Source organism: Neodiprion pinetum, chromosome 7 (genome assembly GCF_021155775.2).
Source record: "Neodiprion pinetum isolate iyNeoPine1 chromosome 7, iyNeoPine1.2, whole genome shotgun sequence".
NCBI lineage: Eukaryota > Metazoa > Arthropoda > Insecta > Hymenoptera > Diprionidae > Neodiprion > Neodiprion pinetum.
The window spans coordinates 20367479-20393194 of NC_060238.1; the positions used below are offsets into that span (position 1 = coordinate 20367479).

The 25716-nt window shown below is 34.6% G+C and overlaps 2 protein-coding genes across 2 annotated transcripts in view; both read left to right on the top strand.

The window, feature by feature from the left end:
• The window catches only part of LOC124223730 (hemolymph lipopolysaccharide-binding protein-like), a 187612-nt gene that overhangs the window by 14806 nt on the left and 147090 nt on the right, over nt 1–25716 (top strand). The window lies entirely within an intron of this gene.
• Nucleotides 4110–12225, top strand: Ktl (BTB/POZ domain-containing protein Ktl). Its single transcript, XM_046635259.2, has one exon. The coding sequence runs from the start codon at nt 4585–4587 to the stop codon at nt 5317–5319; it is 735 nt and encodes a 244-aa protein (XP_046491215.1). The 5' UTR covers nt 4110–4584; the 3' UTR covers nt 5320–12225.

The window sequence follows — 25716 nt, forward strand, 5'->3', positions numbered from 1 at the left end:
TGGATATTGATTTGTATGATATTGCTGTTGAAATTCTCCTCGCAATGTATATTTGCATATTCAATTGCATTTCGTGAGTTTAATTCGCTTTGAAGCAGATTCAGGAAAGACAGACAAAGGAAGAAAAAGTCGAGATTAATCCTTTTCAACGCTGATTATGCTGCCCTATATTTGTGCGTACTTATGATTTGTATTGAGACATCGGGATACATTTTGTATTTTTTTTTTTTTTTTTGTAAACCAATAGCTGACATTTTTGTACCAAAAAATCTCGAACAAGAGATTTAAGAATTATCGTATCTGTTTTCTCCGATTAAATTGTTCCGAATGAAATGTTGCGGTCCTTGTATGAGTATAATATTCGACCAAGTATTGAAACTCGACCGGAAATTGTTTTTATCGCCGAATAGAGAAGAATTCAATATTGCTTTTTACAAAAATATATTGTGATATTGCCAAATGAGATGATGAAAAATTTCATAAAGTAATGTTCTGGTATTATATTGTTGAACAGATATTGTATTTAAATGTTTGTAAATTTCGAAAGCCTAGTTAAAGGTCGGAAAATGGTTTAAAAAGATTCGCACATGGTTCAAATATTGAAAAAAAAAAATGTGACTCTCAGTCTTGATGTAACGGTTTGTCTTACTGAAATGGTTAATCCTCTACTTTAGTCGATCGATGCACCCCTCGTAAATTTTCACACCTTTTTTAATAAGCTAGAAGCAACAGATAGTGGGGTCAGAGGGTCGGTAGAAAAAAATGACCCTGCTTGGGTACATTTATAAGCATCATAAGATATATTTCATCACCCCTGATACGGTGTGTAGTCGTTCAGTCGATAAATCATCCCTACACCACCAACGAGGGTGAATACATGTAATACCTAATCCTCGATGGTAATCCGTTAAAAATAATTGTTTATCCAATAACATACCGAAAATAATAGTAGCAAGAACAATAATAACAACAAGAATGCAAATTAGTCAGAAATGAAGCATCAGATATCTGTGAGGAGGTGAGAAAAAACGTGAGAACGATATCGTCAAAAATCACCAATCTTGATCTTATGCTGATCGTAATCTATAATATCAATGGTTCACTCTTAATGTCATTTAGAGATGAGTTGTGCAAAAAAAAAAAAAAAAAAAATAACATCTGTCAATTCGATACTTGATTTATCGTTACATATTTAAAACGCAGTGGCAAAATTTGTTGAAACTTACGATTAGTTTCAGTTCTATGGAGATCAGTATGAGTATAGAAAGAAGAAGAAGTAGAATAAACTAAAATAAAAATCAGTTTCTTACAGAGAACATGTAAAATTAATTTCCATCACTGTTGTTGATTGTAAAAAATGAGTAACATCATGTTGATTTGAATCCGAGTTGTTAATTTTTCATCGATTCCAAATATCGTATGACGTTTAGAAACTTTAAGTGAAATCGGAGCGAAGCAGTACCTTTACCGAAATGTATGGTATTTCGTAAAATCTAATGGGACATCATGAGAGTTTGTGGGAGTTCATTAAATCGCGTACGGTACTTAACATAAGACACCAAGGATTTGAGAGACTGCATAAATGGGATAATTTATTGGAGTTGATGGAGGAGTTTATATTAAAAAACTTTACGCTTTTATAGTTGAAAGATTTGAACGGATTTCGTTGAATTCATGGGATTTTAACATATAATGGGATTTTTACGAACTTGGAAAAGATTTCGTACATGTATTTAAAACTTTGAAGGCTTAATGGGATTCCGAAGGACTTTGCAGGATAATTCATGGGGCTGGATCTATTATTAATACCCGTGTTCACCGTAATTCAAGAGTTCGTTTTGAAATGAAATGAATAAGCCCAATTCGTCAAATTGATTTTGAGCAATTTCTATTGATTTCTAACTCATCGCGTGGTTTTCATTGATTTCCAATTTATCAAGAAATTTCTGTAAATGATTTCCGCGTGTTTTAGGTAAATTTCAGTGATTTCCGAATTTGACAGAATCGCAGGAAATCACCTAGAATGTTAATAAGGAATTGTAAATCAGTGAAAATCGCTTGGTAAAGTAGAAATTGACAAAAGTACACAATGAGATAGAAATTCACAGAATGCTAATAAATTTAAACCATTTGGCGTTTACCACAAGACATATATACTGATTTCCGTACTTACAATCATTTGATTTATCTCGATTAATTCCTTGTTACGTCAATGAATATTTCGGTGATTAAAGTTTCTTTGATTTACAATTTGCTCTTCAACTATTAAACTTATGGCTTTCTCGAATGATGGCCTCTTGAATGAAGCTCAGATCTCCTCATATGTCAACGAATCAAAAGGGATGATCTATGATTTCATACCCCATGGGTCGAAAATCGAAATTCTTAAAGCTCGGACTGATCGAATTAACCTCGTCCTAGTTTGAATGGTCAAAACGCCGGTTAGGTATCAAGTTTTCCCCACACCCGAAAAAAAATTTCGCTTCAATGACCAAAATTTTGTCCTGGCAACGATATTTCAGGGTTAATGTACATACACGCAGGTAGAAAATAATCATGGACCGTGTACTAAAATTTGTTGCACTTCCGTATGCATATTCAGCCTGTATACCTTATTCAATTCCGTATGTTGTCGAACAAAAAGTTCATACCGATTGTTTAAATTTAATGTCGTCGTTTCCAACCATTCAATTCTCGAATAGTAAGTAATTCCGAACTGTCGTGTTCGTGGAAGTGTGGAAAACCTGAATAGTCATTTTGTCGTCGAAACTGTTGATCATTCGAAATGTGTTGTTCCGATTTCTTCAAATCTCGAATAGTTAAAACCCAGAATGCGCTGGCAGAAAACTTGTTGCTTTTTCATAGAAATCAATCTGTAGATGCATTTTGTAGAGAATTTTCTCGTGGGAACACAATATTTTGTTGTAAATACCAAAATTAATTGAACGATTGCTTAAAAATTTCAAAAAAACTTAGTTGCATAAAATATACTTATAAATAGGTACGAAATCTCGATTTTAATTTAGACGATTTAATTAAATAATACTTTTTTCACGGTATTATCAAAATATTGAACATCCTCTGGTAGATTCAACTAAATCGTTTCATACTGTTCGCTAAATCTATTCGGTGGATAAAGATTAGTCAAATTTACGAAATCATGGGAGCTACTAATTGATTATCGCCATCAAATAATATGTTACATCGTAAATTTAGAAAAATTTAATCGAAATGGCAAAATAGTCTCTGTAACGCGTTGAAAATTCTTTTTCGCGAGAGAAGTAAGACGAGCAGTTGTCGGTAGGGACTTCAGGTATTTGTCCGGTCCAATCGGTAAAACTTGATCATTTATGGTCCGACACCATTGAATCAGCCTGTCAGTTCACAATGGCATGTTTCTTGGTCGTTCTTCGACGTGGCATATAATTCATGTAGCTTAAATGAAAATCGCACGATGATTTTTTCAGCTTCCAACAATTAAACAATCATTTTATCAATCTTCACAAAATGATTTCACCGCGTAGATCGGATTTCTAAATCGCAACATAATATACGGGATTGTGGTGCCAAACCTCTTTACTAAGACACTACTAAATAATTTCGTTTTTTGCTCACTATAAAATGACTCAAAATTTTTGGTTGTATGCAAATAATATTCGGTCGGACGTATGTTAACCCTGAAATATCGTTCCCAGGACAAAATTTTGGTCATCGAAGAGAAATTTTTTTTTCGGTTATGGGGAAAACTTGATATCTAAAAACTAGAACGAAGTTCATTCGATCGGTCCGAGTATTGAGAATTTCGAAACGTGACAAGGCGACACTTGTCAGGCACTAGTTTTTGGAAATGCTCCGCAGTCTCTGTGACCGCGGTATCGAATCCCCTAGCCAGTCGCCCTCCGTGGAATAGCTGGCAGGTAGGTTGAGGTATATAAATACATAGGCACCTACACACACACAACGACACAGCCACGGTATTACATGTACGTTGAACGCGGGGTTGGATGGATGCTGCGCGCGTTTCCCCCGGACGGCGGCTGGTTTCCAGGCGTCCTGCGCCCGCGGGTTTGTTCGTTGGCCGTTTTGCTCGTGCAGAACGTACACCAGCACCAGAGCATCAGCATCAGGAGCCGGGAGGAGGGCGACGTCGAACCCGTAACTGGGGCACCGTGACCGACTAACAATCAGTCAGTTCCAGTCCGCCTTTGCGAGCTAGTCGACGAAATTTTCAAAGGGATAACAAGAAAACTTGTATTTTCCGCGCGTTTTCCGCGTTCTCGGATCATCGTCGTCACACAGAGAGCTGAAGGAAAGAAGTGTTACGGTGTAATACGTACCGCCTTAGTAACGTCAGGAATACAAGAGTCTTTTTACGAAAATTTGACACACCGACAAAGGACACTCTTCTGTAGACGGTCAATAAAACGCACAACGCAACGACGGTGCATGAATCGGAAGGAACGAGTTTGGGTCGAGTGACAAGTCGAGAGGAATAAGAAGAGGCGGAAGAAGTGTTCGTAACGCGTAGGTGATATCGAGGGTCCTTTAAGTCACCGCAGTCCACGCGAGGCTCGTTAAAGGAGCATGGAGGCGGCCCAGGATGTCGGTGGTGCAACCGTTCGAAGTGTCGTCGAATTGAACGTGGGCGGCGTGTTTTACACTACGTCGTTATCGACCTTGACGGGTGAGGGAGATTCTAACCTGGCCGGTATGTTCGGTGAGAAATCGTCGGTCGAGCGAGACGCGAAGGGAAAGTACTTTCTGGATCGGGACGGAGTGCTTTTCCGTTACGTTCTCGACTTCCTGCGGAACAAGGCTCTCGTATTGCCCGAGGGTTTCAGGGAGCGGGAACGGCTTCGACAGGAGGCCAAGTTCTTCGGACTTCCGGGACTCGAGAAAGCGGTCATAGAGCACGCGGAATTGCCGGCGATCGGCAAACGGCCACCTGGTTACATAACCGTTGGGTATCGTGGAAGCTTCGCCTTTGGTCGGGACGGACTGGCCGATGTCAAGTTCCGCAAACTCTCCAGGATCCTCGTCTGCGGACGAGTCGCTCTTTGCCGCGACGTCTTCGGCGAGACTCTTAACGAGAGCCGCGATCCTGATCACGGAATGTCCGATAGGTACACGTCGAGGTTCTTTCTTAAACACAATTTCATTGAACAGGCTTTCGACATGCTTCAGGAACAGGGATTTCGGCTTGCCGGTAGCTGCGGATCCGGCACTGCTGGTGGTAGTACCGAACAACTTAAACCTGGTGTTGATGCCGAGGAGAATCGGTGGAACCATTACAACGAGTTTGTATTCGTACGCGAGTAGGCCTTGAAATCTGCAATCTCGTTATCCAAAGACTTGTTATCACGTGACCGATATGTTGGAGATTACCGTGAGGTAATCCCTGATTTTCGATATCCGAATCTCCAACGATAAACTTAAACTTGAACTTGCGAAGATACCCTTTGATCCTCGTTGGAACCTCTTGAAGATCTTGCATGTGAGATGAAACAAGGTTTTCAAAACTGTTGCATGGAATGGATCATGAAGGTTATACCTATGTCCTAATTCTCATTGGCAAAGGTCAGGATGAGGGACATCCGTTCGTCCTCGTTTGAAAGTGTGATAAAAACTGTTGTTCGTCGTGTTTTGTTTCGTCGAAAATGGATTCAAAATCCTGGAAAGTTCCTTTTCGTTTTTGTACGCTCTTGCGTGTTAATTCATGATTTTTGACATCCGAATCTCCAAGGATGAACTTGAATTTGTGAAGGTACGCTTCGATCATCGTCGGAATCTCTCGAAGATCTTGCATGTGAGATGAAACAAGGTCTTCAAAACTGTTGCATGGAATGGATCACGAAGGTTATACCTATGTCCTAATTCTCATTGGCGAGGGTCAGGTTGAACAACATCCGTTCGTCCTCGTTTGAAAGTGTGATAAAAACTGTTGTTCGTCGTGTTCTGTTTCATCCATGAAAATGGATTGAAAATCCTGGAAACTTCTTTTTTGGTTCCTTTGTATTATACGTTCCTGGCTGTTCGTGCGTCGATCAGCTGTTGCATGCCTGTTAAATTCGCGCGATCGCGAAGAAGATCCTTCCTTCCTTTCTTTCTTTCTGCAACGGTCTACAATCCGTCGGAAGTGGGATTGAGACGGAATTAAGTGTGATTATATGGCGGAATAGTTGAACCCGTATCGGCGAGGTGGAAATCTCCTATCAATTGGGTGAGGGAAATCAACGGGCTATTAACAAAGAGATTGAGCGATTTGGTTTCGGATCGACGATGAAAAAATTATTTTACAGTGATACGATAAAACACACGAGATATCTGTTGCGTCGATCATTTTTCTTACCGATCATTTATGGAAAAAGAAATTACAAAATGAGAGACAATCGGCGAAAGAGAGAGAAGAAAAAATACTTTGAATCAAATCAGCAATAACGAATATTGCCGTAAGAAAGAAAATCTGCGAGAAAATCGAAGATACATAATTACACACAAATATACATATATAAAATATATGTGGATATTAATACAGTAATATAATTATGATATAAATAATATGTATAAGCGTAATGTATTGATCTGTATCAGTACAATACATATATATACTATATGAATTAGTAAAGGAAGATAAAAATTAATCCTGAATTTAAATCAACTGTTATTGTGTGGATGGGGATACTTTGATTTACTATTATTTACTATTATTGTTATTGTGATTATTATTATTATTATCATCGATATAAATTTTGCAAGAGGACGAGATAAAAGCGATTGAAAGAGAGAGAGTGAGACAATTTAAAGCCGAAATTTGACTGCTTCGACCAAAAAAGTTATTATCGTGGTGTTTGCTGTGGGATAAAGTCGAGAAACTGGAACCGTTGAAATGTTGAATAACTTCCGTGTACAATCTTTTGCGTATTGTGTATCGAACGAAATGAAAATTCGAGATAAAGAGGAAAAACGAAACAATTTTAACGTGACTGTTTTTAGCGCCCGTTATACCATTGACGAAACATGAAAAATGAAAAAACAAAAATAAATGAAAAACACGTACCTTCGACACGTTTGTTACAAACATGCGAACGATATTATCAATTTTTTTTTTTCTCCAACCAATCGATAGTTTCGAACATTAATATAATACCGATGCCGCAACTCGGAGTGATTTCTTTCTTTTGCTGTTTTTTTTTCTCTTGTTTTTCTCGGTTTTTTCGGTATGGAACAGTCGTCGTTACATTTGATTATCGATAAGAGAAAACTTAATTTTCCTCGGGTCGAAACTTGTGTTTTTTTCGTTTCTAGGTTAAAATGAAAAAAAAAAAAAAAAAAAAAAAACAGTTCGGAGATAAACGAAAATGAAATATATATATATATATAAAATATAGTATATTATTATATGTAATGTATACACTATACATAGAGTGATACATGAAATTATTAAATTTAATATACGCAATCTCACGGATCGTTTCGAGGTGACTCGAGATTTCAATGTTCAAATAGTAAAATAGTGAAATAGTTACACCTATATTACTTTACTTGATCCATGTACCTACACCCGGCATAGAATTAGGATATTGTATAATCGAGACCTGAAACCAAATCTCATATATATCTCCAAAAACCAATGCAAAGAAGCAAAGCAACGCTAAGAAAAGAAAAGCAAAAAGAAAAAAAGAAAAAGAAGCACAACCTGCATTCTCGATTCGGACCAATATTGTAATATTTAAATAACAACCATTTATGATATTTTTATCCTGAAACTAGTCAAGTTATTATACATAATGTAAAACTATTTATATATGTATATATGTACACACACACGCGCGTTATATGGGGAAAAAAGAAACAAAACTTCTTATCAAAATAACATATTCGAAATTGCGTAGTGAAATTTTTGTTTTTTTTTTTGTTCATGTTCTATTTTTCTGTCTTCTGGTGGATGTGAAAAAGGTTTTTATTTTTTCTAATCTTTTCGTACGTTTTTTTTTTTTTTTTAAAGTTTTCTTTTCCATACTTTCATCGACCCTTTCTTCAATTCTCTCGTGCATTCGTCTCTTGCGTACTTGTTCTACTTTTCTTAGATACGCGTATTCCGACTGGAAATAGAAATAGAAAAAGGAAAAAAAAGAAAAATAAAAGAAAAAACAAAAACATCTCCTTGCCGCTTGCGCGCAATGTACCGTGACACACGAATATTCGTAAAGTTTTCAGGCTTTTTTATCATGCAATGGGACGATGCGGTCGTCGGAATATCACGGCCGAGTGATTTTCAAGATTTATGAAATCGGGATGGAGAAAAAACGGACGAAAAAGAATGTAAAAAGAAAAAAAAAAAACACAACGTCTACGATGCGGAATAAAATCTAAAATCAATCACAAACCTCGAAGCGAGTTGGCCATACGTTAATTTTTTATTTCACTCCGAAAGAGAGATTTCGTTTCTTAATTCATTTACCTTGATTTTGAATGATCGATAGAAAAAAGTAAAGGAAAAAAATCTTCAACGTAAGCTCAGAGAATAAAGGGAATAACATGATTGATGAGGGTTGCAAAATTAAGGGTCAATGAGAACCACAGTATGTATAAAAAGTTAGGAAATGAGAAAAAAAAACTGTAAAAAAAAGATCTTGAGCAATGAAAGTAGACGCGAATGAAACAACATCTTCATTACGCAAAAAACATTAAAAGCGCATCGGTAACGTTATTAATTATAAAACCTTTTTTGAAATAATTATCTTATAGATATATTAGCTTTTGTTATTCAAATTTGTTCCAATTCATTTCTATCATATCTAACAGAGTTGTTGTTCGTTTCTCGTTCGTCGTCATTGGCGCAAATAAAATTGCTCATGATTTTATAAACGGTTTTTTTCTCGTTCGCATACTTTTTACTCATTGTCAGGCTGGGATTTCTATTCGATAATTTTCATCATCGCGGTAGATCGAATTTTCGATACCAATTACTACCTGTAGCTGCTGGTAATTTGTTTTCAATAATTTTTGCAATCCCAAGTTTATAACACTTCGGGCAGTTTTCTTTCTTTGCGTTAATTTTTTTTCCTTCTGAATGTCGGATCAACGTTCGTACTATTTGTACACCATTTCTACACTCTTTTCTGCGCTCGACGAAAACTCGTTGCTTTTTCAAAGAAATCAATTTGTAGATGCATTTCGTAGAGAATTTTCTCGTGGGAACACAATATTTTGTTGTAAATACCAAAATTAATTGAACGATTGCTTAAAAATTTCAAAAAAAACTTAGTTGCATAAAATATACTTACAAATGGGTACGAAATCTCGATTTTAATTTAGACGATTTAATTAAATAATACTTTTTTCACGGTATTATCAAAATATTGAACATCCTCTGGTAGATTCAACTAAATCGTTTCATACTGTTCGCTAAATCTATTCGGTGCATAAAGATTATTCAAATTTACGAAATCATGGGAGCTACCAATTGATTATCGCCATCAAATAATATGTTACATCGTAAATTTACAAAAAATTTGATCGAAATGGCAAAATAGTCTCTGTAACGCGTTGAAAATTCTTTCTCGCGAGAGAAGTAAGACGAGCAGTTGTCGGTAGGGACTCCAGGTATTTGTCCGGTCCATTCGGTAAAACTTGATCATTTATGGTCCGACACCATTGAATCAGCCTGTCAGTTCACAATGGCATGTTTCTTGGTCGTTCTTCGACGTGGCATATAATTCATGTAGCTTAAATGAAAATCGCACGATGATTTTGTCAGCTTCCAACAATTAAACAATCATCCTATCAATCTTCACAAAATGATTTCACCGCGTAGATCGGATTTCTAAATCGCAACATAATCTACGGGATTGTGGTGCCAAACCTCTTTACTAAGACACTGCTAAATAATTTCGTTTTTTGCTCACTATAAAATGACCCAAAATTTTTGGTTGTATGAAAATAATATTTGGTCGAATGTTATTAACCTTTAATTTGACCTATTATGTATTAACCTTGAAATTTCGTTGACAGGACCAAATTTTGGTTTTTTTGCCAATTTTATCATTCATTTATTGCTGACGGTAGAGTTTTGAAAAAGTCCAATCAAATTCACCTCCAACTCCGGTCTTACGCTTCAGCTTTAGCTCTAGCTTTAGCTTTAGCTTTAGATATATACTCACGCCGAGGTGCAATTTAATATTGGAATAGTTTCTGGGTCAAGTATATAAGAACCGGGCATCGCGGATCAGGGACTCTGGCTCTTTTCCTTTGCACCCTTGCAGAGATAGCGAGAGGGAGGAAAGGAAATGCTTTCCGCCTCATCTTGAAATCCGAACTGTATTCAAGACAATTTACACACTTGTAACCCGATTATACCAGAATCCCATTAACCGATTAGCAAACCAATCCGTTTCACCTTCTTTTGTTTTGTTGTTGTTTTTTTTATTTTTTTTTTTATTTTATTTTATATTTTCATCTTTCGCCCCACGTAATCAAAATAAATTAGTTGCAACGCGGTTGAACAAATTTCAAGATCATAAATTCAAGTCACATGGAAAGTTGAGTTCATTTATTTCGAAGTCAGTCTAATTTTGTATTCCGAATCCGTTGTGTTACCTTTCCAAATTATCGTTCGTGGATAAATTTTCCGACCAATCCAAATTGATTGGCAATTTACGAGTGTAAATTTAATAATCGCACACGTCATCATGATTTTTCGTACCACCCTGCGTGTTTTTATCAGGAACCGTGGGGGTCGCGAAAAAAAATTAATTCAGGTACACGACGCGAGGCTTAATCGATAAATGTTGAAAAAAAATATATAAATAACAGAAAGTAAAAACCTTGTAGCGAGAAATTTATTTCGAATTTGAAACAGGCACGTGTTATTTATCTATTGTTATATTTTCAAAATTCGATTCTCGCATTTTTACCATACAATAATAAAACGAGAAAAAGGAAGGAAAAAAATATTATAAGAAGGAAGGATGAGTTTCGATATGGTTTCAAAAAAAATCTTCCAAAACTTCTCGACCCCCATTGATTTGCATTACACACAACTTGGCGCGTATTATAAATTGGTTTAAAACCGAGATATATCGTGGATTTGACTTGACGTTATAAAAAAATATATATATTATATTAGGTATAAATATTATATATACACACGATATAGGTATAGGTATATAATAACACGTGTATGTGAAAAATGTGTATAATCATGGATATAATATTATATATTATCGAACGTATAGTATTGTATATGTATATAGTATAATAAAAAAGGAAGAAAAAACAAAAATGAGAAGAAGAAATTAAAAAACAACAGTACAGCTTCATAATTGATAATAAATTATACGATGGTATGAAAAAATTTGAAAAAAGAAACACAAAAAAAAAAAGAACACGCATACCCACACACACATATATATATATATTACATCCATAAGAGAAGTATGAATAAATATTATACGATCATAAATCACTTATAAATAAATATAATTATATATACAGATATGAATACACCTTTATTGTGTATTTATACATTATCCGTTCAACGGAGTGTAATGTAAAAGAATTAACGACCATGTTGTGTGCGATGTTAAGAAGAGAGCATGGAGCTTCCAGTTTCTTAAACAATTAATTGATGGAAAGAAAAAGAGAAGAAAAAAAAAAAAAAAGAAAACAGAACCTTAATAATAATGATAATAATAAAATCTATAAGATAAACAGACATACATAAGACTATTATTATAAATATCATTTGTCACATTGATAGATTAACGCATACAATTACTTAATGTGGTGAGAATATTACTGTGCACACTGTTACGCATATACGTGTAAGGTATGTTAGAGAGTTCGGTCGTTTCTTTATACATATACGTAGAGAACGCGTGTGAGAAACAAACGGATAATTGCGTTTTTATTTCGACGAATCGAAGTGTATTAAAAAAAAAAAAAAAAAACATAACGCGAGTGTGTGTTTTTTTTTTTTCTTTTCTCGTTTTATCTCTACTTTTCGTTTGATTATTGAAAATCGCGACCAGTCGTTATTATTGCGATAGTGTTTCATGTCGACATTGAATTATTTCTTGTGCGAAAGTTGCAATTCAAATAATAATAATAATAATAATAATAATAATACGGTACGTACATACGTTGCGTCGTATACGCGAATGGTACGATATAATTATAATATATTTTACGATGTGTAGATCGAACGATTTATTACGTTATCACGGGATGCGAGTGTTTTTGTTCAAATTCGACACCGAAGACGTTTTACTCGTGAGCGAAATAACAGATGACGATGAAATTTTATGAGCAAATGTAATACTAATTCGAATAATGATATATACGGGTGTACGAAATAAATAGTTAAATAATAATAATAATAAAAATAACAACAACAACAACAACAACAACAACAACAATAATAATAATATATGTCATACAATATATTATAATATAATGCGAGCAAGATTTTACCATGAACGACTCATATTGAATTATTATACGCTCGACGATTAGATTCGTTTATTTATTAAAAACTAATATATATATATATATACGTACATATACATATAATATAGATAAATATGTACAATTGAAGAATATTATACATTAACGATTATTCGTTGAAGAAGAATGAGCGAGAGAAAAAAGAGATTGAAGAAAAAAATATATAATATTATAAAAGAAGAAGAAGAAGAAGAAAAACACAATGAATGAGATAGAATTCGAAAAGCCAGAAATAAGATAATCACTAAGTATTAAGATGTATCTAAAAAACACATGAAAAATAAAACACATTAAAAAAAAAAACAGAAAAAAAGAACCAAATTAAGGGTCTTGTTTGATATTATAACAGTCATGGTTTTTGTTAAAATACTTAATGCGATTTGTTTTTTCTCAATGAATTCAACCTGCTTTGTTATGTTTGTTTTATAATTTTATTCCTCTTTCTGTTTCGATGACGTTTTTTTTTTTTGGCCAGCGTTCAAAAAATTTACATTCAAAATATTTGCAATTAATGTAAAAGGTGAAAATTGTTATCAGACGTTTCTCAAACTATTTTCATCGATACAATTTCTCCGTAGCGAAGGAAAGTTTTACATTAACGAGCGTACAATAATAATGACGATAATAGCTCGGGTATGTATCTGATTATATTTTAATTAACTTAGTGTTAATTGAATCCAGACTCATCGATTACAACCAAAGTATTGAAATATCTGTTTTTTCTTACGAGTTTTAGCAATTAAGAAGTTTGCTGCAATTTTAAGACGTACGATGTTGAAGTACAGAAAATTCTAAATGCAGAAGCTATGAAGTAAAGAAAACCAAATTAAAAAATCGTCAGATTTCTGAGTATTGTATACATTTTGACTTTTCCCTCGTTCGTCTTTTTATGCGTATGACGAAGTTCTGTGAAACGGATTTTTGGTTCTTTGGAATTTCGATGTTTTCACCCTTCTATTTTATGGAGTGATTTCAATTTTTGGTTCCTATCCCGAACCAATTTATACCAATTTATGGCGAAGTTTCACCGAGTCAGAAATTCACGAAACTGAAAATTTTCGATCATTCGGAATGTCGATGTTTCAGATTTTTTAATTTTGCTAATTTTCGCACTTTCTGAACTTTGAGTGACGGGTTTCAGACCATTCGAACTTTTTGACTTATTTTGACCATTCGAAAGTTTGACTTCCTTGCTTCAAGTTTCGCCATCAAAAAATTGGGAATTTGGCGCTTTCGGAACTTTTCAAATTTGGAATTTCAACCCCATTACCCTGTCTCATCAGAAGAAAGGATCTTTCAAGATTTCCCCAAAATTAAACTGACGAACTTTCCTCGCGATGGTGCATCGAATTATATTCAACGAGCCCTGAGAATGGAGGGTGCGAACCCTTCTTAGTCAAGTTTTAGTCTTCAGTTTGTAAATTAGATTTCATCCATTTGTCGACGATGGTTGCAGGGCTAATTGAACTGTCTGGTAAATGTTCGAGCTTCTTTGCCTTCGGCGTTGTTTATAATTTGCATAGGGGTTTCAGATGAAAAACAAAAAAATCAACGTCCGATCGAAAGAATGAACGAAACAAAAAATCTAATAGCCTCCCCTCGATGCGAGTGGAAAAAAGAATAATAAAAGTATTCGCTTATCCAGTTTCAGTAAATCGTCGCTCAGTTTGTGTTCAGTTAATTGATTTCATCTTCGAGTCTCCTAAACTTGAATTTTTAATTAACTCTTCTTTAATTGACTGAACAAACGGATCGTGTAAAATTAATACTGCAGATTGCATTTATAAATGTATATAATAATGAACTAATTCGAAAAATATTTCGTGCTATCGAAAAACTTGTGTCAGATAATTTGCATAGAATTTACTTACGAACGAAATAACTTGTTGTACAATAAAATTGGACAAATTATATGGATCTGTCATTAAGAGAAGACGATCGATAATTTAACGATCTCAATTCATCAGTTACAGAACTGTTTCGATCAAAATTCACGCTTTTCAATTTTTTTGTCATTTCGAGGGTGATAGTTTTTTTCTTAAACTTGTCAAAACCGATTCTAAAAAACCGACGATGAAATTATGTATGTTACGTATATATGTGAGAGTCTAGAAAAGAGTACAATTAAAAAAAAAAAATTCTACGACAACCTTCACGCGTTAAACGTTTTCGATTCGATCAATTTTCGAACCCGTAAGTAATTCGAAAACTACAAAAAAAAAAAAAACATTTTCGTCGATTTTGCGACATTTTTCGAGTCGAATTTTTGCTTTTTCGATATATCTCAAGTCAGTGGAACCTTCGCAGACAGATATTTATTGAATACATTGAAAACGTTGAAATCAACAATTTTCTCATCGGTTTTCATTCATTCTTCATTTTTCAAAAGTGTACAAAAGCGATGAAATTTTTTTCACGACACTCTAGCAAAAACGAACCTCTTCGAACTGTCTGACAACGCGAGACAGTAACGTGACGTAATTTCTGACTGCCGAATTTACTGCAATGTTTGTCTCTTTACATTTCGCTAATGAATTTCAACAAAGCTGTAGAAAAAAAAAAAAAAAAAACCAAAGAACGTTACCGATACTAACGAACAAAAAGGAGGGTTCCGGTGTTTTGAAATTGTTGACAAAAAATCATCTCACTCCAATATCGTATTTAACGTATATTTTCAAATAGACGTTCGCGGATGATACAAGTTGTAAAAAGCTTGACACGGGCGAAGTGCAGGTTTTTTTTTTTTTTTTTTTTCTCCCCTGCAGGTTACGGTTTTCCGAAACCTTGTACAAAAGTTTCATCACTCTCTTCGACACTCCATGTATTCAAACTGCACGGCAGACAGATACATCACCGGTAATTTAATGTCACTTTATTAACCACCGCCCACCCTCGTAAATTCTACTCGAATCCATTAATTTGTCTGAAAGGCCGCGGGCCTCGCTCCCCCCCGACCTCCTCACTCGATTTCTCTCTCCTCTCTCTCTCTCTCTCTCTCTCTCCTTTCTCGCTCGACCCGGAAGGAAAAGGTACGTCTCCTTCGAGATTTCAACCAAACGACCACCACCATACTTCTTCTCCTCACACATTTTATTCCATTGAAATGTTATTCCTATGAATTTCTGAATTCTGTTAAATATTATACAATTTACCGTTGTGCAAAAGTAAGATGAGCGAATGAGATAAACGAGATGTATGTGACGGGATCAGTGATCAGAGGAATAGCGAAAATGACTGTAGAATTTTCACGTTTCATATTATATAATTCTGGGATATTTTAATCTTGAGAAATGAATATTCAAACACCGTGAGTGGAATTTCATTCTCGATTTGTACGTGCGTTCAGTTTTATCGTATGTTATAAAGTATCAGCAGCCCGTCTATCCTGGTGAAAATTTCTAATACTACGAATTTTTACAGAAGATACAGAACGTTTCGTATTATTTCGCACAAAATTGTAAATATGCGTAGGTTTTTTTTTTTTTTTTCCTTCTAATTGTCAATTTTTTTTTTTTTAAATTGTAGTAACGACTTGGCTTACAAATATCGTTATATCTCAAAACATGTTGATACGGTTGTAACGAAGTATAGTCTTAAATCTGATCAGACTTTGTAGCTATCCACAGAAAGAAAAAAAAAAAAAAAATCACATCGGTCCGGTAGTTCTGGAATTATAAGCGAACACGCGATGATTAATGACAGACAGACGGAGAGAGAGAGAGAGAGAGACGTTGAGTTTTATATATAGAGTGAATTCCTAACGACTGCATGGTCCATCGTCTTCTAAAGTTTAATCCGCACGCACTAATATCGTCTCTAAAGTCAAAAATTTTGACAGCCGTAAATTGAGCACAACTGCAACCGAAAACTGTCAAAACTTTTGAGGTTAGAGACGGTTGGTCACCCTGACAAATAGTTATTTTACGATTGTAGACGACGGACCATGCGGTCGTTACGAATTCACTCTGTAACGATGTAGACGAGAAGAGATGATAAGAAAATGAAATTTCTCTCGGTGTGCTGCAAAGCAGTTGATTGAACAGTCGGTAATGAATTCAACAATGAATTATAACCCGAGTGAATGAAAATTAATGAAAATTAAGCCCTGCCCCGTTAATCGAACCGGAGTCGGATAAGCACGGCAGCCCTTGCCGGAAGGTGGTTAAGACAACATTATGGCGTTTCAGACGAGTCCCTCGGGTCGTTGGTTCGTTACAACAACGGTTCGGCTCACCTTCTGTTCCTCCGATAATGCCGCATCCGTTCTACCCGCGCACAAACACACCTATATATGGGTGATCCCCGGGGTGCCTCAGATTGTATTAATTAACTGATATCGTGCCTTTGCAGAACTCGACTCCCTTCTCCATATTGATTTCACTAATTAGAAAAACGCCGAGTCCGACCTTTATCCGTTTAAATTTTCCACCAATGTCGCGGAAAATTACACGCGTTATTGTATAACATTAATTTTAAGGGGAATAGAGATTGAATTAATTTTTTTTCTTTTTTTTCTCGTTCTTCGTTCCAGACACATTTTCGTGGAACAAATGCGACTTGTTTCTCGTTATTTATTTATTTATTTTTTTTTTTTGTTTTCATCAAGGCTTGTATTCTTGCTTCTGTTGGGCAATGATCAAAATATTATATGTTTGTATGATATCTTTGCCGAAGGAATTTTTGTCCTGCTTTTCATCTTCCACGTGTACGCGTTAGAAGATCAGAGAAACGAAATTTATAAGGCTGATTTTTCGAACGTTGATATCCGTGTTGTGAAATTTTTAATATCTCGCACTAATTAGCAATAAAAAAAATAACTCCTGCAATCGAGATACGCAGATTAAGCGTGTAATTTGGTGTTTGAGTAAATTATATGGTTATTAGGTGAATGCTGTTGATTATTTTCATGCAGAATTTTCCAATAACAAAAAAAAAAAAAAATAAATAAATTAAAATAAAAAAATAGCAAAAAAGTTGGAAACTTTGAAATTTTTATCTCATTTCTTTGAGAAAAAAATCCTAAGCGGATCGAAATGTCTAACGGTATTAAGAAAAGGAATAAGGTAGAAAAAGGGTAGAAAAAATATAACGAGAACGGGAAAAGGAAATATGTAGTAATTGTTCCGTGAGCCGGCGGTTCGAAGAAGCGTGCAAAAGAAGCTTTTCTTAGCTTCCAAGTTAAACACCGTCATATGTTATATGCCGTGTTGTGTGCCATATATGGTGTATTCCATGAAAAATCGATCAGATTTTGATTCCACAATTTTTCGATTTGGGTGAAATTTTTTCAGTTGATTATTACGCTTCTAAAATTCACACAATTTTTTTTATCCGCAACTGTCGCAGAGGTACTAATATTCAAATATTATTAACGTTGTTGGTTTTTTTTTTTTTTTTTCCGTTTTTACTAATTCCAAACTCTCAAAAAATTCCTACAAATCTTTAATCAACCTTTCGATAATTTAAAGAAAAATCGGTTATGTGACGGCGAAATTTTTCCAGTTCTTTTTTGTCCTGTGAGAACTTTGCGTTCAGAAAAAATTGATAAACATGCGTTTTGAAGTTGGAAAAAAACAACATGTTCTCAGATTTTTTCACTCTACAGAAAACGTGTGAAAATTACTTACTATGTTCGAAGATAAAATTAATTTGTACAATATTTTTCTCATTGTATTTCCAAGAAATTTTACAATTCTACAAATCAATTTCACCTTCTTTCATCAGATTGAAACGCGTTTCAGTCATAATCGACGCGGAAAAAATTTAATAATTTTTTTCAGTTTTGTTCTCGCAATAGCGAATAGAATTCATATTTCCGAATCGTTCAAAAAAAAAAAAAAAACTTTCAACGTAGCTTTGTAAGGGATGAAAAATGTGACCAGAACGTAAAGCCGATGGCAAAATTATTGAAACTGTTGAGAAACCAAAAAAAAAAAAAAAAACAAAAAAGGCACGGGTGATTTTTGAAAATTTGTTAAATTATCGAAAAACAGCGAAACGGTTTGAATTTTCGTGTCTCGAGAAAAGAACCGGACGGTTTGAGAGAAAAAAAAAAAAGAAAAAGGAGAAGGTTTCTCCGCTCCGAATCGAAGGTGTAAACATGATCGCGAATCGTGATGGAATGGCCCATATATCCCGATAGGCAAAGAGGGGAGAGACTCCCGTAGGGGTTGGTTATGGAAGGTACACGGAAGCGAATTTCTCGAGGGTTTGAAAACGCGTGAATGTCCTTCGGACGGGGTGTACATACCTTGGGTGTATAAGGCGCTTGTAGCTGCCCGGGAAACACGTAGCGAGATTCTCCTTGCAAGCTCCTTGCAAGCTATATGGGGAAGATGAAAGGAGGCTTGTAAAGGGTGCGTTCTAACGCTCCTTGGCGCGGTTATTCCATTACGATAGAGCGTGTAAGACTCCGTCAGCCTTTGCGCTCTCTCCATTTCTCCGATCAGTTGAAAAGGAAAAATTAAAAAGGCCGTGAGTGCCATTTTTTTTTTTTTGTTTTTAAAATAAATCTTTGGGTCGGGTTAAAGTTCCGTATTTCAAAAGTTCGGAAAAAATGATCGATTCCGAATTATGTTCCGTTGAAACTCGAAGTAAAGAAATCAAACTTTGAAGAAACAACAAAGTTTCGAACGGTCGGAAAGACGGCGGGTCAAAGTTCCGGAATGCAAGATTTCGAAAATTCGAGTTACGATCGAGCGGAGTTACGAAAAGTTGCGGATCCGAATTCCGGTTTTTTCCGTAATTTTCCGCATACTTTTTTTTCCTGTTTTTTTTCTCTCTCTCTCTCTACCCTCCGTCAATTTTCATCCGCAAATCGAAACCCTGCAGTCAAAATTATTGTACTTGGGTAGATTTTTGTTTTTTAGAGATATTTTCTACTTTCTTCATTGAACGTATTTTACGGGTTTAATAATTAACATATCTATAATCGACTTGTGCAATAGCTGTAAATAAATGGTTTATAGCAAAATGTTTGTATAACACAGATTTTTCACCGCGTACGAATAAACGAAGAAAAAAAAAAGAAAAAAATAAAGACAAAGAAACAGAAACTAACAATCTGTAAGGGACTCGCAAAATATTTTGGCGCTTGACTTTTTTTTTTTTTTCCGCATCATTGATGCTGATTAATTTATTTATCGATCATATAATTCCTACTTACGAGTTGAAACGTATAATCATCACTGCGACGCTTTTTCTATTTCTTTCTCCTTCCGATGCCGCGACTTTATATTAATTGTAACGCGAATGCTTTTGACGCGGAGAGGGGGAAAAAAAAAAACTAAAAATAAAGGAAAGGTTGATTACCTTTCCAATAATTTTCTTTTCTTCCCTTCCGTGTGTTTTTTTTTCCAATTGTTCATAATTTATTAATTTTTTTCCACTCTTTTCTTTGCGCTTTAACGCTCGACGAATGACAAAAGATGTTAGCCGGGCGTTTTAGTACAGTGTTTGAATGAAAATTGTCAGGTTAAAATGCGCCAAGCTTTTGCTACTAAAGGGGCGGGTGGCTGACAGGGTGATAAAAAAGTTCGAGCCACCGTCGTTGGGTTACTTTTTCCTCCTTCCTGCGTATGTATTTATATATATATATATACTCGTATATATCCTGTATGGTTGCAGAGGTTCAGGACTTCTACTATATTATACGTCTCTCTCTCTCTCTCTTTCTCTCTGCTTGTGTGCGTGTATTCTTTTTGTTCATTGACGCGGGGGTAAAACCATCAACCCCTTTTCACCCCTGGCCCATTTTTCATCGGAGGGTGCGGAGAGGAAGCGGGGGAGGAGTTGAACCGTGACAAAGTCGTGCTGGAATTAGCGGACGTTGTAAATATGTACAACATTGTATATACGTGAGGTGTTTTCGGAAAAAAAGACGAAAAAAAAAAAACAAAAACAAAATAGTTTAGTAACACGACAAACCGATGGTAAAAATATGAGATAATGAGAAGAGAGAGAGAGAGAGAGAGGAAAAAAAGAAAAGAAAAAGAAAAAAGAAACTGGAAACAGGACAAATGAAGAAACGTTACATTTTATAATTAAAACGGAAGAAAAATTTTACGAGAAAATAATTGTTCTCCGTATGTTTATTTATACATTTGAATGTATGTGTATTTAGATTCGTACAAAAAATAAAACGACTTTTTTTTTTTTCAATGCTGGGTGTTTAATATTAGTTGTAGGAAGCGGAAATGACACGCTTGTTATAATTTCAGCCCTTAATATTAATATTTAGTGGTTATTGAAAGCAATTTTCCATTTAATTAACACGAGAAAATAATTTTTGTTATTTTTGAATTTTTTAGCTCGTTAACGAGGCGATTTAACATAAATTTCCGTTACATGCTTTTGTAGGGAATTTAATGATCTACAAATTTAGGTCTCTTGTGATTTTTTGATAAGTAACCTCTTTCAATAGTTAATCAAACTTGAATTTGAACTCGTGTAAAAAAATTCACTCTCTTTCGTAGTTTAACAGCGAAAACACTAAAATATATAGGATTTTTTTTTTTTGTCAACCATTTCAACCGCCAGAAAACCGTATTAGTCAATTAATTTTTGACTCCAGCAAATTTCTTTAGTAATTATTAAACGTAATACTGTGTAATATATGTAATTCCACTATGCAAGCACCTTTTTTTTAGTAAAAAGTTGCTACAGCATGGCAATAATTTATTTATTTACAATTTATATTACGTACATCGTATTATCATTAAGAATCTCTCTGCGTTTTTGGTCGTGTGGTTAACACTGTAACTGATTATTTATTGCATGTACATGCGGCATAACATATGTACAATAATTTTAGATTCATGCCGTATTTTTTTTTTTTTTTTTATATAAAGATTAATTTTTATTCATTTGTCTCAATTTATTTCCTCTGTTCTTCACTGTATTGCGATCAGTTGACAATATTTTCGAAGTCGTTTCCGTTGTTCTCAGCAAAATCTCTGCAAAATTATTCTCGCGACGGAATTATACGTGAAATCAAGTAACTTTGAATCGAATCTTACTTTTCGGCGTATGTATCTGTATAATACGGCGATGTCGAGAATGTGCTTGAAATTTTTATTTTTTTCTCGTTTTCGTCACCTTGCGGTGAAAGTTGGAAATTGTAAATCTAACCCCCTTCTCCCCCCCCCCCAAAAAAAAAAAAAAAAAAAAACGAAAGAGACTTGGATAACTTCAAAAGGTTTGGCTTGCTTTTTTACGTTGCAAGCGTAAAATATTCAGCAACGCGTTTTCCCTTAAATCCATAATTACTTTTCACACAACGCGGTGCCTGCGTAGGTACGTTACGTAAGGAAGAAAAGAAGGAAAGAAAACTTACGAGCTGTGCTTTACTCTTGTCGTTTTCATCATTAGGCATTAATAAATTCATTAGCGTTGGCCGAGTGCTCGTATTACCGACAGCTTTGAATTTTTTTTTTTTTTTCTCATTTTACACTCTGCTGCTGCTATTCTGGTTTTTTTTTTTTGTGTTTTTCTTTTTTACGTAGTTTCTTCGCTTAGGTTATTTTTATACTTCTTTTTTCTACAACCTATAAGTTTTCCTTAACCTACGTCAGGTTGGAGACGTGTGTTTCTTTTTTCTTAGGTGAAACTTGAATGACTTGTTTGCGGTGCTTTGAATTTTGTAACGATTGCGTCATAACGCATGCTTGACAAATTCTTGGCGATGGATAATTAAAAGTATTCGCGAGTTTAATTATTTTTTCTCAGGAATGTTATATCATACATACACGATGTTAGTTTAACCTTAAATTGATCAAGAAGATTAATCTAATCATTTTTATTACCATCAACATTTATTGATTAATTATATCTCGGTAAAAAAATCTTACGACAAATATTAATATATAAAATCCGTTAAGGATATAAAATTTTATTGGGAAATTATGAAATTCATATAACATTAATATTTTTCATCATTATTTTTATTCATTTTATTTAAAAATTTGATGGGATCATTCCCATACATTTGAACGTTTAATCATGGGTTTGAAATTCTCTCTGTTATTACATGCGTTAATCGTATAAAAAATCTGCTTTTAATTACAGTGTTTGTATAACCGCAGATAAATTTACAAAATCGTAATACGTGATTAGGTAATTGAGTTATAACCAGATTTTTCTTATTTGTGAAAAAAAAAATAAAAATATGTCAAGCTTTCTAATCGATTTGATAAGTTACAGAAAATAGTGCGAATTCTTTTTAATCGGTGCCTAATTCACGATGCCTTGATACAACTCGCAAAACTTTGCGGTATCGTGAAAATCGTAATAGTGCAGAAAATTTTGTCAAGCTTAAATAGTGGGATTCATGAGATGTCTGGAAAATTTGCAATCTCGAAATTGGTCTATCGATTTGGCTTCGATTAATCGAAAACTGGTCCGATTTTGAGTAAATTTGTTGAGCCACTTCTGAGTTATTCGTGAAAGTAAAAATCGTTTGTCGAAAAAATTCGTAAGTACTTGAAGTTTTGATCGATCAAGTTTTGTCGCAAAAAAAATTGTACTGATCAAAACAGTGTCAAGTTCTGTAAGAATTGTTATTCCGGATCACACTGAGAAAATTTTTTTTTTATTCCCTATGGTTACTGAAAAATTTTAGTAAAATGAGTATCGTTACTATAGCGGGTTAAATATTGTTGAAATCACAAGGAAATGAACTACGATTAGTAATTATGTTTTGCGATTACAGTTTTGAATACTGAATTTTATAGTTTTTCCGTAACGATTAAATCTATTCGTTTAGTTTACTATCGCAATATATACATAGTAACAGGAAAATATGGTACGAGTGACTGTGATAAAAAAAAAAAAAAATAAATAAATAAATAAAATAGTAAGGCGTACTAGATTTCTTCGCTACAAAAGGCAGTTTGATTTTAAATCCGGAACTATATTTTTCAGTTCTGGTTAAAAAAAAACATACTAACGATTGGTCAGGGAATTTGAAAAATAGTCAGGGAAATCAAGGAAAAGTTACGAGTTTTTCAATTGTTCAAAAAATTTTTTTGCTGTATGAAACGAGAATGAGAAGAAAGATTTTTGTTCTCCCACGTTCTTGATTCCATGACGATTGAACGATTCATAAACTTATTTTTGACCGCTGATTCATTCTCGATTCTGAGCTCTATCTCTAATTCGATATTAAAATCGGCACTATTAGTTAGGATTTTAACCCTTATCTGACACCCTTGGGTATAAACGACCCCGCGCCTTTTCTTTGTAAATATAAAGTACCCGAATCTAAAAAAATCGGGTTTGTTGCGCCATCTGGTATTTTGATATTTTGTTATACATGTATAGTTTCAAAAAGTAACCCTTTAAGAACTCTCAAGGGAAAATGTGTAATAGTTAATTTTTCGTAACTGTTTTTGTCATTGGGTTACAATTGACCCCGGTGTGTCAGATATGTGATTCTACAGAATTGTGTCAAAAAACAATTTCTTAAGGAATCAAAAAAGTCAGATAATTCGTTTGGCTATTTCAAAAATATTCAAGGACTGCAGAGTAACAACTACGGCCAAAAATTTCTCAAGCCTATTTCTCCCTGGTGTGTATTTCTCTATTGCGATATATTATTTTGCACAAGGGATGAAACTGCAGGGGTTCGACGGGCACGTGCCTGTAGAAAAATAACTGATCACAGATATCTGTCCGGCTCGGTGGTCTGAACCAGACTGAATCGCGGAGCCCATGATCAATAGAGAAACGACGCGCATGCGCAGGACCTCAGCCTTCAGCCTTCAGCTTTGAGCCTTGAGTATTCGGGCACCCTGGCGGCATTCAACCATGCGATTCGTACCGTTTTCAAGACGCTGCTGTAGGACAGAATAGCTCATAAGCTGCGAGATATGACGTACATGTGTTTCTACCCTGATCCATGATGCTCCTGAAGGTATTATACCTAGCCTGGGAAGGCATGTGTGGGTGTGTCCGTTGTCCGTGCTTGCATTTATTTTGCAGTGAGATCTTCGGTTTTTTTTTTTTTGTTTTCTTTGCGCTTTGCTGTGCTGCATTTAAAACGCAGGACTCGAAGATTCTCGTTTTAACAATCCCCGTGCAGACAAGTTCGGAGCTACCGTTGCGAGTACGATATGTACACTAGAGTGTCACAAAAAACAAAAAACAAAATAATAAAAAATAAATAAAAAATACAATTTCGATTTTTCATCCTCTCTTATCGCTTAAAACTTGAGGTTTGTTAGAAGGAAATATCCTCACGAAGAGGAAACTCTGCAGTTTAAGTCGACGTTTCTAATTGTAACAGCCGATTAACGTCCATGACCAACTTTTTGGAATGAAAAATTTGAGACCATAGGGATTGTATTTCAAATTGAGGGAAACAAAATTTTATTCAATCATATGTATGTTTTGTTTATTTTATTCTTGATTTCTAATTTTTATAACACATTTTATGAAAAAATTAGAAATTCGGTTCGTTCGGGCTTCTCGTTCATCATCTCTCCACTAGCCGTGAATTCGGTTATTTTGGGTCTTGCCAACTATCACTATCTGTGATTAAAATAATTCTCTTTACACAAACACTTTAGTTTAAACTTTAGTTTACTTTTTTTTGATACAAAACAAAACGCGAGTTCGATTTCATACCAATTATGTGACAATGCATTCCATTTTCACTGGTCATTGTCACATAATTTATACAGAATCGAACTTGCGTTTTGTTTCGGACCGCAAACAAGTTAGACGGAAGGCTAAGGCATTTGTACATTTTATTGCACAGCATTGTTCGTTAATAGGATACCTGTGACTTACTATTTTTTTTTTTTTAATCAAAACTGAAACGAGCTTTCTTTATGTAGAAATTTTACGTATCTATGATCAACGTGTCGTTTGTTTCTCCTGTCACTTGCATCGCTGGTCACTGGCACGTGAAATTTGGTTATAAAGGAAACTCTTCCCAGTTTTGATTCCAAAAAACTGGCGAGTCATTGAAAAATCAGAACTGAATCGAGTTTACTTTGTATAGAAATTTTATGCGTCTATGAAAATCATTATTCTGCAACGTTACGGTTTTTCTGTGATATTCAGTGTAATTCGTGACGAAGCAAAATGAAATCAAAGTTTTTCAAATACGTATATAATGATTGTATAATTCGTGTATAGATAATTGAAATTCAAACGTGATGTGAAAACGTGATTCAATTTGATAAAGTATGTTACTAACAGGGATGA